Raw genomic sequence first — 17,422 nt, 5'->3', positions numbered from 1 at the left:
AAAAGAACCAAGTGATTAGGTTCTGGCAGTGATGCGGCTTATAGTCTGAATCTATGGATTTGTTAAAGATTTCTGTATCAATGCGAGATTGATCACTATGACAACAACTGAACGCTATGTCAGCTGCCTGCTGACCATCACAGGATTACGATCCTACTCCAAATGGACCGCTGTGGACTTATCTGGACTTATCCGTCGGAAATGATACAAGCATTCAATTTTGGGGGTGTTTCCGAGTCCCATCAATTCCTGCCGCCCGCTACATATTTAGGTCACGTGATTCGGTACCCCTTCATAACGTACCCATGCAAAGATTTCATCTATCGGAAATGATACGACTGAGCAGCCTTGGTGGAGTACTGTACTCTCAGTGCTTTTCCTGTTTTAAATGCAGTTGGCTGAATATCAAAATAATGGAAACAGTAGTTAAAATACCTGACGCACCAGACAGTTAGTTACACAGAACCATCTGAAAAGTGCTTTCAAAAAACATTTGTCAGTTGATGGGAGGAGATTCACCAGGTGCTAACTCACGCCTAAAAACAACCTGGAGCTGCCAGTATTACTGCATATGATGCTGGCTGAGCCGCCAAATGTAAAACGCCACAAGCACAGAGCTCCAACCCTGGCAAGATGGAGTCTCTCATCATCTCTCAAGTCTCTGGAGAATCCAGCTGCCTCGCAAGGTAATAAAACCCCCCACATGTATGACAACTGTGGAGTGCAGAAAATAAAGACAAATTCCCCCTAGCTATGTAGCTGAGTGCTTCACTGAAGATTTTCTAGTCAGCACAAAGCTTCCTTGTTCATGGTTAACAATAATGAATATCTTTTTGAAGCTGGATATTTAGTTGCTCCCAGACTTAGAATTTAAGTAAAAATTGAGCTCCTTTTGCATTGAAAGAAAAAACTTTTCCAAAATGTTTATCCAGAAGAACAGAAATATTTGGCAGTGGAGCTGAGCTGAAGAGGCGCAAGACGTAACATCCTCTTTTGGCAACGTTGTTTATAGGAAATGTGGATTGAATTTGAGAAGTACAAGCACTAAAAATATCTCAGTAATCTCCAACTTGGCCTTGCCAACTGATGATAATTCAACCAAAACATAATTGAGTATTAATGTCTCCAAACAAGTATGACGAATATCCACTTTAACTACGGAGGTCAAAGTAACATCCAAGTTTACCTTATAGTACTTTTTAATGAGAAAACTTGCATAATACAGTACATCAATATATAATATTACATATACAGTATCATGTGTACAATAATGACAAAACCTCAGAATCCAGAAGAACTTTGAACCTGGAGAAAGTGAGGCCAGCAATGAGGAAACACACACGTTCATTCACACGCAAACAAATGCCCACATGCAGGAAAATTGACTTCTTTCTGCGCGGCTGCACAGCTGGCCAGCGGACGGAATCTGTGCTCCCCACATTTGTGTGCTATCGTGAATCTGCTCGGGGAGTGGAACGGCGAGTTTAGCGCTCCTTTCAAAACAAAGCTGGCGCACTGCTTTCACTCGCGCCACGGGGAAAGATAAACTGTCATAACACCCCCGTGCAGATCAAAGATGCGATAAGGAGTGTATTGAGCTAAATATGTTTAAGAGGGGGGCTGAACCTGAGTGTGTGTGTGTGTGTGTCTGAAACCACAGTGGGGACCACTGATGGGAAAACGTATGGCATTTCGCCAGTGGGGGCCAGCATAGGAGATAGAGAAAGGCAGTAAGTGTGTGTGTGTGTGTGTGTGTGTGTGGGGGGGGGGGGGGGGGGGGGGGGGGGGGGGCAGAAAAAAATCTGATAAGAAGCAAAACAAATCGAGGTAAAGACTGGGTGAAAGAGCAAGAGAAATTGAGGGCGGTAACAAAAGCACAAGACAGCGACACGCAACAGAGAGACCAAGAAAAATAGTCTTGAAGGGGAAAAAAAATTGATATTTCACCAAAGACACAGAAATGCCCAAGATAATTTATCAAGCAAAATGTGCTGACAAGTTTCTTCTTCAAGTTTTTAAAAAACAAAGCAGAGGAATGCATTTCAGAAATGCCTCTTATGCATTTATTTGAATGATAAAATTACATTTTTTTGGTCACTTAAAGTCAAAATCCTTTAGATTTTGATACAACAAACCCTGCTTTTGCTACCATTTGATTTGTTTAGTAACTCAATGTATTTAATTAGCCATTACAGCACTGGATTTAATTTAAGCATCAGGAATTTACAAGTAAAAATTAAAAACATTTGTCTTATCTACTTGAGAACTTCCAACTCACTGCCAACTCTCCTCATCCCAACTACAACCCAACATAGCCAGCTGGTGCCCTTTCACATTAAAAACCATTTCGACTGGTGAAATATGGTGCAGCTTTTATTGTGAAGCAGTCAAACGAAATGTACTTCTCACTGAGTTTAGCACAAACTGCAAAATGTTCATCAAAAAGTGTCTCACAAAGCAAAACAGTCATTTCCACACCGTCTGCCTGGGAGCGGATCAGCTTTATTACCGACCAAGTTCTTGGTTAAAATGTGGGTTTGTTTGGCTGCACTGTAAACAGATCCATTAGCTGCAGTTCACTGTAGTAACTGCCAGTAAGTATTGGCAAGTCAGCTGGGACTGGAATCCAAAAATAAAGGACTTTAAATACAAGTTTTGGCCTCGCAAAACCACAGTATCAGCTGGGCTCTACCGAAAAGGCATATAAGGTAAAGAAGCCATGAAGTTAAAACAGAAGAAAGAATTCAAGGAAGCACTTGTATTACACCAGATAACAGATTCTTTCTGTTCTCTCTGCTGCCAAAGTCACTCTGTAATACTTCACCTCTGTCCATCCAAACTCCTCCTCCTCCTCTTCTTTCCCCTCTTTTCATACTCTCTCGCTCACACTAGTGTGCCTGAAGCTTTACAGTAGCAGCAGACATTGTTAAATAAACGTTTTCCTGTCCCAAATTAGGTTGGCAGTGATATTTGTAGTTACAGTAAAAAATATGATAAACCTAAAAGCTCACAAAAGGACACGTGAGAATTCTTAAGCTTCACATGTTTTATTCTTCTCCCGAGGCCTCCGACTCTGGACTGCTGGACGGAGCTCCTGAAGTCCAAAAAGGCAATAAAAAACATTCCTGGCCAACATGTCAGTCTGCGTCTCTCCCCTGTAGGTCCTGCCTACTATCCGACAGAAGCGAATGCTGCCATCTTGGCAAGGAGTGCAGCATTTCAAAAGCTTCGCGTGAGTGCGTTTATGCCAGAACCTTTCATGAAGAACAACTCTGTGTCTCTGTCCTGTCAACTTTTCAGGAAATAAGAAAGCCCAGGCTTGTTGGGCCGGTGCAGCGGAGAAAAGAGTTTCATAAATCCTTGAGCTGAAAGAGTTTCACAATCGGCCGAAAAAGTTGGAAATGTTTCAGCTGGAGTCAAAAATCATTGATTAAGGATTTCAGTGTTAAGAGATTTGTATTCAGGTCTGTGCTCTTCTGTGTGGGCGTGCATGCATTTGGGAATACTGCATGAAATGTGAGGATAGGAAACTGTTAGGTGATGAATACTGAATGAAAAAATGCTGACTTTGGGATTAAACCTTCATTGATTTTGAGCACAACCCAACACTGACAAATAATAGCTTTAAAACGCTGATAGTCTACCATGCTAGCTGCGTATTTACATATCCAGCAGACAGCAGCAAGAGAGTAAAACGCGTAATTTTCTTTGCTCCATTTTGGTGCTCCACCATCTTCACCAGCTGCCAGAGAAAGCTGCCTGCAGCTTGAAATCATGCAGTAAAAATAAAATAAAGTTGCAGGCTGTAAAATCAACACAAAGAGCTAAAAGACCGTAAAACCCTCAATGTAACAGGAAGTGCAGAGTTTGGTGATCATTTCTGCAGCTTTGTCACCACAGGCTACACCTTTCACATTAAGCATAAACACTGTATCCAATGTTAATATAAAAATAACAATAAGTGCAGATTTAAGATTTAATTTTGCTAATTTTAGAACATTTTATTTAGACAAAACGCTTTGTGTTCATCCTGAAGTATGTGAGAAGTTTAGTCTATTTTGTGAAATAGAAAAAAAACGTGTTGTAGAAAAACATTTTCCTGCAAGCAAAGTATCCAAAAAGTGTTGTTTTGGAATCTCTGGTATCACACTGACACCAATATTGAAAGTTTTAACTAGCTTTGATAAAAATGACAGCACTACCATGCACAAAAACACATTCACACACACACAGCATATTCTCATTGCAGGCCACACCGCTACTACACTTCTGTGGTCTTTAAGTCCTTTAAACTTAAAGGGAAATACCACTCAAGTTGTAGCTTAAAAATACTCAGAATCCCGCAAGAGTTTGGACTGCAATTGATAATTCATTTTTCTTCCTTCCACAAAAGAAGCTGAAGAGTTCCTCCTGGCTGGGATGTCGCACTGATGTACAGCTCGACTGCACACACACCGAGCTGGAAAAACGATGACACAGTCCAGAGTGTTTTATTTTCTCAGGGATCAGGGGACATTTTCCGCCGTGGAATCAATCACGCTGTCACAATAAAGAAGCTCGAAGAACAAAAAAAAAAAAAAGTTTCTTCGGGCTTCAAAGCGAGTCTCTCGGTTTCTTTCGGTGACAGATCGCAGTCTAAATCTTTGGGGAAGAGCTGCTCATAAATCCTGATCATTGCTGCGATGAGGCTTAAAAACAGGAAATGTAAATACTTCATTAGAGTGATATTCCCCTTTAAGTGACCCCCCACCCCACCCACAAAAAAGGTGCAATAGTAAATATGCTTTGTAATACAGTACATGTCTCAATAGCAGTCCATCAGATTGGGTTCCAGCAATGTTGCTACTGACCGTTGGACAAAGGCAGTTTCTCACGTTTCTTTTTTTATATATATCTCTGGTTCTTGCTTCTATGCTTGGTTGGACTCAGGAATGCTAGGGCAAGAGAGTCCATGGGAAGCAGAGCTTTATACTTAGAAAACTCTTTTTTTCCATCTTTTTCTTTCTTTCCTTTTTTTTAATTTTTATTTTTTGCAAAATAATCTGGGTCCAGCTTGTCCCACTCTATTTTAAGTTTCATTTGCCCGTACTCAGCAGATAAATTAAGTTCTTTGCAGGTTTTCAGGTTGTGTGTGAGGTCCACGGTGTGTATAAGTGTGTGTGTGCGAGACTGACAAAGAGATACGGAGGAGTGGAGGACTGTGGAGGAATGAGGGAGTACAGGGTCAGACTGAGGGGACAGGCTTGTTCAGTCAGCCGGCGGATGAAGGATTGATCTGGGGGGAAATCTTTTTCGTCTCGGAGGGAGAAACAGAAAAAGAAGTCTTATGAAATCTGTATAAGGAGGTATATAAAAAAAAAAACTCCTCCTTTGTTGCATTTTTTTCTTCGATTCAGCCTTCATATCTGAAATCCTAAAAACCTGATTGCATTAACATACTGTCTTTTTCCATTTGTCTTCAGTCCAGACTTTCAGTCAGATTTTTGGAGGGTTTTTTCAGTAGCACCTTTTTCACATAAGTAATCTCTCTTTTGTCTCTGCCTCATCCCAACTCCCAAGCATCATTACCGCTTGATCTCAGGCCCAGCTTTTCACCTCTCCCTTCTTATTTTGGACCCGCTCTTTCAGCGGTTGATTGCTTTCTTTCTTTTGTGGATCAAAGTGCCGCCTCTATTTTCCGTTTCACATTTCATGTCCTCTCCTTTTCTGCTGCCTCCCATCCTTATTCGACGCTTCCACTGAGCTTTTCCTCTCCCTTTTTATTCCTCACATTCCAGCAGTGTCAAAGTGCTCCGTCCTTGAGTCCTTTTTGGAGTCCTTCACATGCATTCAGGTTTTCGTCTCTTTTTAAGATTGCACTGTCCTTTTTTTTCAGTCTCCATTTTTTGTTACATTCCAGGATTTTTTTTGTCCTCTCTTCAATCCCCTCCTGAGTTTCCTTCTCCCTCAGGGTTTCTTTGGTCGCCCGTTGCGCGGCAGGTTCTCCACCGTGTTGCTGAGCCGGTACTTGACGATGATGCTGTGCACCGTGGACTTGGGCATCCTCAGCTCCTGCCCAATGGCCCCCTCTGACTTACCATCCTTCCACAGGTCCACCACTCGCTGCCGCTGCACCACATCGTGCTCCTTGGTCTTCTGGCAAACACCGGCGGCGGTTGGCCCTCCGGTGGCTCCACCTGCAGCTCCCCCGGTGGCCCCAGCAGCGGCGGCGGCTTCTGTGGGGGCAGACAAGCGGCAGACTGTAGTGGAGACTCGGAGAGGGGAGCAGGATAATGTGACACTTTACTGGTCCCCGAAGGGATTTCTCTTTTAGACTTCCTCCCTCCTCTGCAGGGAGGTCAGAGGTCAGGAGAGAGCTACTGGAGCTGGCGGGTGGGGATTCAGTGTCCTGCTCAAGGACACTTCAGCAGGGCAGGTGCTTGCAGACATGAGGGCTCGTGCTTCATTCCATCTCTTTAATTTCTACGCTCCTAAAAGATGATGTTTTGTCTAAAATGTGGGACTCCTTTTAGCGCAGATGTGTAGCTTCCTGATGGCAGAAACAGGTTTTCCAAAATGCATTTCAAGATATTGTGCAAATGCTGAGATATTGCCACGTGTGAGACAGCACAACACAATTCTTCATCGGAGCATTTGGTGCATTGTTACATTTGGCAGCAGAGTTCACAGAGTGCAGCTAAAGTAGTAGATGTGTAGTTCAAAAGTGCCACGGCAGACAAGCATATTTTTGGACATGTTTTGTGTACTCAAGTGTGGGAGCTTCTCTTAGGAAAGTGCTGTTAATGGAGGGAAGCTAAGAAGGCACAAAATCAGAGAATTTTGTTCTTCTAACTCCATCCACTTCTTCAGCTCACTTTTTTTCCTTCTCTGGCTGAATCTTAGAAGGTCAGGAACCAGCACGACCCCAATCAAGACCGTAAATGTGGTCTCATTTGCTGCATGCTTGTGCCCTGCCAGAGTATGTAGACTGCACATGGCTCAACTCAGCTGCCTTCTGTGAGGCTCCGGTGAGCAAAAACCCACGGAGGAACACAACTCACGCGCAACTATTTCTGAACAGCCAGTGCTCGGCCCAGCCCTCTGCCAGTTCACAAGTCACAACACGACGTTTACACAACCAAACTGCTGCGGTTTCAGTCCCTCTCAAAATACCTTGGTACAAAGTCCGAATGTTTTCTTGGCACGGCCAGACTCAGACAGACGGAGCATAATGACATTTTCAGAGATAGGCCCTGGCTCTCGAAAATGCAATGCTTTTGACAGATGTTTGAGTCTACAATTACAAAAATCAAGATACAGCGAGCGAGAGGCAGGCGCAGCACTGAGGGAGCTGGGTGTTGTGGTTTTTAGGGCAAAGCTATTGGGGAATATCAGGTTTTACTAGTTATCTCTGCCACATCTCTGCTATCTAAACATCTCCGAACACGAATACACATGCAGAGCAGAGAGTACGTCTGGAGAGCATATGCTGTTACCAAACTAATTATGAGAAAATAAATTCACAAACTGCTAGTGAGCTCTGACAGACTGCAGACGAGAGGAGAGGGACAAGAGGCCAAAACAAAACAGATTTTTTTTTTTGTTCCCTTTACATTTTAATTTCAAAACTTAACTCAACAAGTAATGAGATTCTCAGTAGAACGTCTCAAGAAAAAACAAACATGCCTGAAAAAGAAAACACTCCTCCGACAGGTCTGATAGCAGTCCAGACTGTGCTTTACTATTTCACAATGTCATTAGATCCTGTAAGTGCTGAGCAGAGTATTGGGGTTTTGAGGTTAGACATGTTAAAAGATGAAAATGCCTCAATATAGCAGCGCGGCACGTTTGTGTTTGATTTTGGTAATGTCTATTTCAGGTGTCTATCTGGCAGCCACATCACAAACTCTGCTGCAGATGGTTTTTTCCGATATGAACTCCTTTCTGGATTTTAAGGTTTCACAACTTAAGCTGCTCATGGAGATGAAGTGTCTATTCAAAGTGCTTGAAACAATGCTGCTTTAGAAGTCATCCGGTAGTCCTTTGTGCCACTCATTTAAGGATTATATTGAAATTTAAGACTTAAATAACACTGTTTTTGATCACAAAACTAAGTACAGTGCACAGAAATCCGAAAATACCCATTTCCCAGAGACGGTCATTTTCATGAAGCCTGAACATGTTTTTCCATTTTCTTTGCTGAATGTTTTTCCACAACAACATAACCATATAAAGATGGAATTCCTCCGATGATATCTTTAAAAATAGGAGCACCACTCTGGACTGGTTTTGCCCATCATAAGTGGAAGTTGCCAAGTAATCAAGTCCTGATCTCTAAAGCCGGATATGTGCTTCGGAGCTGATGTCTTAAATATTTAAATATACTGGAGGCTACAGAGATGAAACATATAGATCACAAGAACGTGATGGGTGAGATTGTGTGCTTCTGTTTTCTCACATCGGGTTTCTGATGCCAGAGGAGATAGCTGGAAAACACAACATGGAGCAGCTTCAAACAAATGGGCCATTATCTTGTCCTTTTCAGTAAAGATGAAAAAAAAAAAAACTTTGTGAAAAAGTAAAGAACTTTTGGAGTAAAACTGTTTCAGTGTCGACAGCTTTAAATGCGGCTGTCCCAACCCCCTTAAGGAAGAAGACTCTCTCTGCATCTGTGATAGACAGCACGGAGCAAAACAACTGATGGCATGACACAGACCAGGACTTTATATCACTTCTGAATTCCTCTGCTTTTACATGAAAATATTCCATATTCACAGCACAACTGTTATTTTTAGCTCATGTATACGAGGAATTTGTCAGACGATATTTCGGGAATAAAATCCGTATTATAGAGCTGCAGAGTCGCAGCTTGAAATGACTGCTAGTTAACATGAAGTTTTGGAAAGCAGCTTTATAAAAATACAATATATGTGAGGAAAGAGTCAGGAGAGAAGCAAGCAGATGTAGACACTGGCTTAGTTTTGGATATACTGAATCCCCAACAGGTGACATAAAAACACAGAAACTCAGCCAAGCCTTGTCTATTGATTATAAAGTGGTTCAAAGTGTCCACCATCTCTGAATGCCCATCAACATTACAGCTCTGACCAGTGGGCATTCCATCAAAGTTTGTGGTAAAGTTAGCTGTGCATTGTGCTAACCTGAGAGATTGGCATCAATAATAAAAGTGATCCACAGTGTCTCAAGTTGGTGCTGGAAGGACATGAAGACTCTTGCAGCATCAGCAGAATGCCTGACATGCTTTGTTCATGGCTGAGACATTTTGGAGTTAGCAGAAGCAGCTCTAGAAAGTAAAGAAACCTGGCAGACTGCGAGGCAGCTGTTTGGAGCGGCTCACCTCACAGGTGGTTGGCAGTAAGGGGGCAGGAAAATACAGGTTTAAGGTAGACAACAGTTGTTTCCTCATTTGAAATGTAGCAACTGAGAAAATTTGTTACGTTTGTGAAGCTGGAAGGCTACCTTGTTGTGGGGAGGATTGAGGAATGGTAAAAATAAACCTCTTCATACCTTAAACCTCCAGGTCTACAACCACATGACACAAAACTAATTTTCACAATTCGGGACATTTAAAGGAGCACTAAGTCGATTTATTTTTGCACTTCCACAAAGATTTGCGCCTTGCATAAAATACGTTAAGATAAGAAAGATGGAAATCCCTGCAGCAGAGGCCAAAATATCCTGACTTTAAGCTCCAGCTGCATAAACCTCCTACATTTCCCATGATGCAACTCAACTCAAGATGTCATCACATCTTCCTGCCAGTTTCAGATACCCCAGTTTGTAATGCAATGCTTCCCATTCATAAATGAGTAATCTGAAGACCAAGCAGAGATAACCGTGATGACATCACTGAGGTTCTTTTTTCAGACGTGACAAATCTGACGCAGACCCATAAAAAGACATTACACAACTGTTTTAAACCAGCAGCACATGACTTTTGTCTCCCCCTTCTGAAAGTGAGTTTAATTACACAAACACTGTCAACTCTTTCTGGGTTTTTGCTCCTAGCTGCTGCTGTTTCTACCCAATATGCATCCACAGCTGCTCCACACTTCAGCTCTGGCTAACCAATCATTGCTGGTGAACATATAAACACTTTACTAGCCATAAGCCAATGTTGTCACAGAAACCAGATTTAAAACTGCGATATACTGCAAAATACAGAGATTTACCTGGAGCTGACAGGACTAATTAGCATTGTGTGAACTCAGCCGTCAAAGGCTTGAATGTAACACACATTCACGTATATGTAAAAGTCCTACACTCCAGCTTTAAACAAGATTATTTTGACAAATCTGAAGTTTGTGCTTGAGCTAGCAAAGCCATTTCTACCATTGCCCTTTACCAGCAAGCAAAAAGTAAAGAATATAAACAGGACCTCTTTTGGTACAGAATTAATGTGCAACATTTCCTGAATGAGCTGCTGTTGCAGTTGTGTTATGACAATCGCTACCTTTAATTCTGTGCTGAGATATAAATCAGTTCCTGTGCCGGAGGCAGCTACAGTGAGATTGCAAAAACCTTGGCAAAGAGGCATAAATCTGGCTTAAATCATCAGCTTGCCAAGTGTCAACCAGATCAAACAAGCAGGTATTCTTCCTCTGTAAATTATCTTGAATGCTATAATTATCGAAGCTCTAATACCTTCTGATGTTTATTATTACTGTTTAGAACTCACTCACCTGTTTTTTTCCCCTCACACGTCCACAAATGTGCATTTTCCATGGCTCAGTGACAGAGCATTTTCACTGCCTTACTACTTCCCAAATTCCTCTTATACTGCACTCAAGTAGCTTAAATGTCAAAGCATTTTTTTCCACACACTGTCTATCTCCTTTCCTTGGTGCTTTACACTGAATATGCACTCCAGCTCCTGACTACGCCATCATTTAGAGGAACAAGAGGATGTCAGTGTCACTGGAGCTTCAAACACCGACCTGATATGAAGGATCCGGGCGGCATCTGACTGTAGTTGGCCCCTCCTAGGTGTAGGGCGCTCGGGGGGGCGGGGGTGAAGGGGGCTCCGTAGTTCTGAGGGGTGGCGTAGGGTCCTGGAGGTATGGGCTGCATTAAAAAAGGTAGAGTGGAAAAAAATGGAAGATGTAAGAATGAGGGAAATCAAATGAACCCTTTTTGAGTTATGCAAGCCAACAAAAAAATACGCTGACTAAGCAGCTGGGGAGTGAAAAGGCACAGGTGGGTGACAAGATAATAATAGGCTCTTTTATTTTCACTGGATGCCCTCCATCTATTACTTCTACACAGTGCACAGGCAGCTCGAGCAGGTTTGAACTTGTGAGTGTTTCTGTTTGTAGGTGCGATTAAGGAGGTGTGTGCGAGTCGTGTTTCAAAGCAGAATGCTGACCGGGGGCGTGTGCGTTTCCGTGCCCTTGCTGGCCAGTCGGCTGAGGATGCTCCTCTCGGACATTTGCAGCCGGGCGGCAATGGGTGGGACTCTGGACAGTGTGGCCGGTAGCCGAGTTACGTCGGCCTTCATGTCGCTCAGCAGCTCCTCCAGCTGGTTCAACACTGCAATGACAACAACAAACAACATGAAAGACCGGAGGAAAGAACAAGCGCTTCTCTCTTTTAGCTTTCATTTCCAGCTTCTGTTTGTTTTAGTAAATATTTCATTTTGTTCTCAAATTTCAAATACGTGTAATATTTTATCATTTGACAGCTTCTAAGTGAGGTGATAACTTTGAAGTTCAAATATAACTTACAGAGTCTGAACTCTATAGTCTGTGTAAGCAGTCTAATCTTTATAGATTTGTTGCTCCTATTTGGGAAAATGTTGAGAAATGGCCCATTTCCGACACTGTTTTTGTACCAGATTACAGTTCCCATCCTTTATTATCTGACCTCTCCGTCATCACATCCCTACATGGAATTAATCACCGATCACAGACTATCAGAGTCATTTGTAGTTTGATAAAAATGCTACGTGCAGACATACAAGATGAGAACAAGAACAGTGTGCTCAGCGTGTTATTCTTTCGACAGTATGATATAAACATGGGCAGACTTGCTAGGGACCCGATGAGGAAATGTTTGGAGCCATCACTTAACATAGTGTAAGCTTATCTGCTTGGCGTAGTTGAATACAGCTCCAGGCGGAGCGATATGGTCAATGCAGCAACAAAGATTGCACAACAGCTGCGGTGAGATCTGTTGATGTGGATCTTTTTCACTGTCATTATCTGCCTGCCAATCTCCCCTACTTTCTCTAAATCTGTCTGCCCAAGTTTGCTTTCTCAGCTTTTCTGCATGTATTTTTCATCGACACAAAAGTTGTTTCCATGTCCAATGCCGGCACATTTATTTACTACAACAACGTGACAGTTTCACCAGAATTATTGGTGTCATCACATCACAGCTGACCTTTGTGCAGGACAGCGTTGGCTGGCTTGTTGCCTGCCAGAGACTCCTTGCTGAGGTGCTGGTGCGACTCTGCCAGACACTCCACCTCTGCAAAGCGAGCGTTGAGCGCCATGGCCGGGTGGCTCGGGTCCTGGGTCATGTTTAGGTAAGCTGCCCGCCGCAACTGCTCCTCTATGACCAGCGCCTGCTCCAACAGCTGGAGGACAGTGGTAGGGAAAGAGGTGCTCAAATTAGTACACTGACAACTTCATATTCTGCTTCATTATAATAATAGTAGCATATACTGCACTTTTCAGAACAGCTACTTACTGCTTTACAAAGGAAAGTTCAGAGTGATAGAATAAAATGAGGCTGCAAAAAGTACAGAGAATCCATAAAAATCCAGCAATGCATAAAATTTAAAAGGTGAACTGATCTGTTGGAAAAGATTTAACTACTTTGACACTGTGCAGCCCGAGATTAAACATACTGGAGACCCCAAAAAATAATAAAATAAATGACTGATTCTGCATGGGGCTGTGTGATATGGGCATTTCTGCACCCTGGCTTCCAAAATGACAGTGTTGTGTTGAAAATATGTCCTCTGATACTGATATTATGTCACAAAACGGCAAACTCCTATTTGTTTGCGGTGCTATGCAGCAGTCCAATCCAATGCTGCATGTTGTTGGTATACAAGTACTAGATTTCTGATAGGAGAATATTCTGAGATGAACAGAGGTCATGTAAAAAGCATATTCTGTTCCCATGTTCAATATAAGGCATTTTTCATATTAGTCATGTATTAAGAGGACTCTTCAGACATGTACACAGCACATTCTGAATATTTGTCTCGTTTGGAGGTTTTACTGCAGTTCTTTTTTTTTTTTTTAAACACACCGTCTTTTGGCTGTTTACAGTAAGCAACCAATTATCCAACAGTTTACAAGGCTGGGACACAGAGGCATGCCTAAAAGAAAAGCCCACATTTCTGGTCAAAAGGAAAAGGATACCTACACTAAACAATATGAAACTGGAGTATGAACATCTACATGTAAAGTAGGAAATTAGCAGATTATTAATCATTAAGTGGGACGAGTGGGAATATTGTTTGTTTTGGAATGAAGGGAAATCACTCCATCCATTCCTCAAATACAGTATGTTTGCAACTCTCTTTTGTCATGTCTCAAAGTGATCTCAGTCTAAGTGTTTCATTGTGAATCGATTTTGATGGCCTGTTTTACATTCACAAAGGCTTGATAATGTCATCTATAATTCATAAAACAGAACGGACCTACAAAGTTAAATGGCAAAACATAATTGTATTTTCGATGCATTACCTTCCATTTTTCCTTTTCCGTCTTTGTTGTGGTTCTTTCTTTCCTGCTCCACATAAGCTATGATTGGACCTTCCACGCCAACTTTTAACATCGCTGTTACATGAAGATTTATTCTGAGCAATGTGATTTCAAAGACAAACTTCTGAAACGAGGGTACGAGAAACAGATGATCTCCAGCCTGTCTCAAAACCTGCAAACGGTTCGAATTTGTAGCAGCTGTGAGTAACTATTGCTCTATGCACTGCAATATCGGCAAAATCCAACATCAGTTTTGTTAGGTATGTCTATTAACTTTCACTATGTCTTTTGATTTTGTCATTTTTCCAGTGTCAACACACTAAATGCTTTAATTTGTGTCCTGATATCCGACAAGCTGCTTTCTGAGAACAGAGAGCAACTAATATGTAGCAGGGGGGTTCCATTTGGACAAATACAGTGAATATAAGGGGCATCAAACAAGGGAGAATCAAATATTTTTCACCTCATGAAGCCTGATTTATTCTAGAGAGCCTATATTCGTGCAAATCTTGTCCAGGCAGAGCAAGAATACTTTATCATGGCTGACAATTATGTGAAAAGAAAAACTACGGCAGGTTAAAAATGAGACTTGTATATCTCGTGTTTCTTCTGCACGCGCTCCTGCACAAATACATCAAACTAACAGTTCAGCCTGCACAAAGCTCCTCAGAGAATGAGTTCCACAGACTTAATAAAACTGAAGCTCCTCCCCCACACAGCTGAATTCACTGGTAGCTGTGACAGTGTGCAGCTGAAGCAAAGAATTAGACAAAAAGCCATGCATTCAATGAAAAAAATACTCTCGAGAAATCTGTTAGCATAAACTACCTGTATGTTCGTATGAAATCAGTACACTCAATAAACCAATCTCAAATCAGAGGGAGACTAAAAAACAAGCGTGGCTTCCTTTCATTTGAGCACAGTTATAGAAAATGTCTCCTTTTTCTATAAGAATTAAATATTAGTAAAAAGTAATTCCCTTTTTTTGCCATCTTCTCTTAAATTTCTTCAGAAAATTGCGTTAATCATCTCTATCTTTTTCTACAATCAGTGTCTTAGTTGCCATAGCAACAATAATACAAGCATTTCATGAGAAAAATAGCTCCAAACAGTATTTCTGTTTGATATTTGCCATGGAAAAAGGAGTAACTTGTGGTAGACATGTTGCAAAAGAGGTTGTCATACACAGCCAATTACTACTGAAACGCGTTAAACAGAAATTGCTGAGACAGAATTCCTCTCAGATGCCCCATTTATCAAAAACTCTGATAATTTAGCAAGAAACGTAACGAGAAACATCGACAGAAACGAGACAAAGAAAGCAATAGAGTAAATGAGGATGTTGAGGGCAGGATCTGAAACATGTGAGCCGCTCAAAAACAGGATGAGAGCGCTTCCAGAAATGCAGCCGTCAGCAATACCATTGGGCTAATATGTGGGTCTAGGGGCATCTGTCATCCGACCATCAAACAAGTCAGGTGATCGAAGATGCTGAACCTCAAGTGTTTTATATAGCAACCGAAACCACCCGGCCCACAGCAGAAAAGAACTTAAAACTGTCAAGTACTCAAAGTTGGTCATAGTTGTTACCAAATTAAAGGCAAAGTTTGTATTTGCCATTTAAGAATATTGTATTCTTTTGCGATTTCAATGTATCAGCACAACGAAAAGGAAAAAAAAAAGCAGCCTTAGAATGTTGAAATGAAGGCGTAGCGGCGTCCCGTCTTACCTTAAAGCGTCGAGCCAGGAACTTGTTCTTCATCTCCAGGAAGTTGCCTTTATTCGCCTGCGACTTGAAAGGCTCGTTGACGATGGCGAACTGGGGATCATTCTGAATGTCCTGCCATCGAGCGTAGCCGTGACTGGTGCAGGGGTTAAGGGTCATGAAACACGTTTTGTCGGAGATAGTATGAAGCTGCAGAGTGTAGATCATCAAATGTACCCAACAGCATAAACACAACATTATACTGAAACTCAACAGGGAGGGATTTTAGATGTTTTTAAGCACACGATCAAAGTTATGAATCCAAGTAAAATCAAAACAGGTGGAATGTGCTATTTCAGTATATCATACAAGGAGATGGACATATGGATAAACACCACTGTCTTGTCTGCTAAGTTTAGACCTGGATCCAAGACATCGTTAGCCTAGCTTAGCATTAATTAAACTAAACATAAAATGTGCCTAATAACACTTTTAAGGTTCAACAATTGCTGTCTCGCTTTTTGACAAGTGTACAAACTGAGAAATAATAATGCCTATTTATGGTTTTATAAAAGGTTACATGCAGCACTATGACTATGTCATGCGCAGTTAGCCTATAGTACATAAAGCTTGATCTTTGGAGTAGATCTCTGTACAGATTTACAGATACACACAGATGATACCAAACTACACAACTTCATTATGATAACAGGACTGCTGCTGAAACCACAAATATTTAATCCTGTTTTATGGATTAAACAAATCATATGTTTATTACTGGGCTTTGGTAGATATTGCAGCCGTATTTTAAAACCTTTTTTTCTGTCTCTATGCTATGCTAAATTAAACTAAACGCTGAGGAGCAGTTTGACATTTTAGGAGTAATGCTTATTTTTAGTCCTAGCACAAATCAAATGGAGAGGTTTATTGCTCTCATAACTGCCCATATAGTGTAAAGTTAAAGTTGGCAGCTGGTTAGCTTAACTGAAAGCCTAGCATAAAGACTGGAAACAAAGATACAGGTAGCCTGGCTCTGCCTGAAGGTAACAAAATCCCCCTCGCAGCTGCTCTCTGCTTCACTTACAGACATATTGTTATTGCTTCATATATTCAGAAACAGAAACTGACAAACAACAAAATATTGGAGTGGTATTCAAGGCAATTTTCTTATTAAAATGCAAAACTGGATTTTTTTATTTTTTTAGCACAAAACAGATTTCCAAAGCAAAGCAGTCCCCCTTTTATTCCGGTCCATCTCGGCCTCAGCATTAGCTTGCAGATTAATGAAAACACAGTTTTACGTGAATGCAGCACGGCCTTAATTACCATAATAGAGAGAACAACGTGAACTAAATGACCCACTACATCAGCTTCCAGCAGACACAGCTCGCTGTTTACTGAGCTCTGGCTGGCTTGTTGACTTATTACGCCGGGCCTCTGCCGGCCAATAGAAAAATAAACACACCGGGGTCATCGCCCGGGCAACTGCTGTCAAGGATACATCACGATTCCCGCCAGCAGCCAGAAGTCGTGTCGGCGGTGCCAGATCTCGTTCATCTTCCCCGAGGAGATGGCAGCCCGCTCCTCGTTCTGCCAGAGTGTGTGCAGCTCTGCGGGGGTGAAGCCAGCACAAGGCAGAAATTAGGTTGGTCTCAAAGTGCTTAGCTAGCCGAAACCTGGCTGCAGGTGTTTTCCACAACACACCCACAGCTTTTCTGGGTCCGTGATCAAGGTGGAGATAATTTTGGCTGACTGCTGCTTTTGTACAGATGCACTGGAAAGCAAGAGGAATATTTTGTTGGTTGATTTTACGAGTAAATTTTATGTTGCTTGGACGACTGAGTACCATTTTGGTCGGCTTATTAAGTTATTTTAACCCTTACACCTTTCTCTCTTCATTACTTAGAAACAAATCTAATCCTGTCAGCCTTAAAAGGGAAATGTTTTTTACAATATACAGCTGATGTTTGTAGTCTTTTCTTGAAATATTAAAATATAA

The 17,422-nt window shown here is 41.7% G+C and overlaps 1 protein-coding gene across 4 annotated transcripts in view; it reads right to left on the bottom strand.

Moving 5' to 3' along the window:
* The window catches only part of chd3 (chromodomain helicase DNA binding protein 3), a 48,641-nt gene that overhangs the window by 3,217 nt on the left and 28,002 nt on the right, over positions 1-17,422 (bottom strand). For 3 of the 4 annotated variants that reach the window (XM_022204408.2, XM_022204409.2, XM_022204406.2), the window contains exons 35-40: positions 16,925-17,033; positions 15,448-15,580; positions 12,382-12,577; positions 11,366-11,529; positions 10,938-11,064; positions 1,791-6,215 (exon numbers count right to left, since the gene is read on the bottom strand). In XM_022204408.2, coding sequence (XP_022060100.1) covers positions 5,947-6,215; positions 10,938-11,064; positions 11,366-11,529; positions 12,382-12,577; positions 15,448-15,580; positions 16,925-17,033 — 998 coding nt within the window. In that variant the 3' untranslated portion in view covers positions 1,791-5,946. Of the gene's footprint in view, positions 1-1,790; positions 6,216-10,937; positions 11,065-11,365; positions 11,530-12,381; positions 12,578-15,447; positions 15,581-16,924; positions 17,034-17,422 lie in introns of those variants that run through there. The other variant, XM_022204410.2, reaches the window with a different exon arrangement.

This window comes from Acanthochromis polyacanthus, chromosome 23 (genome assembly GCF_021347895.1).
Source record: "Acanthochromis polyacanthus isolate Apoly-LR-REF ecotype Palm Island chromosome 23, KAUST_Apoly_ChrSc, whole genome shotgun sequence".
Classification (NCBI taxonomy): domain Eukaryota; kingdom Metazoa; phylum Chordata; class Actinopteri; family Pomacentridae; genus Acanthochromis; species Acanthochromis polyacanthus.
Note: the sequence above shows the minus strand (reverse complement) of the source record. Positions and strands in the feature narration are given on the sequence as shown.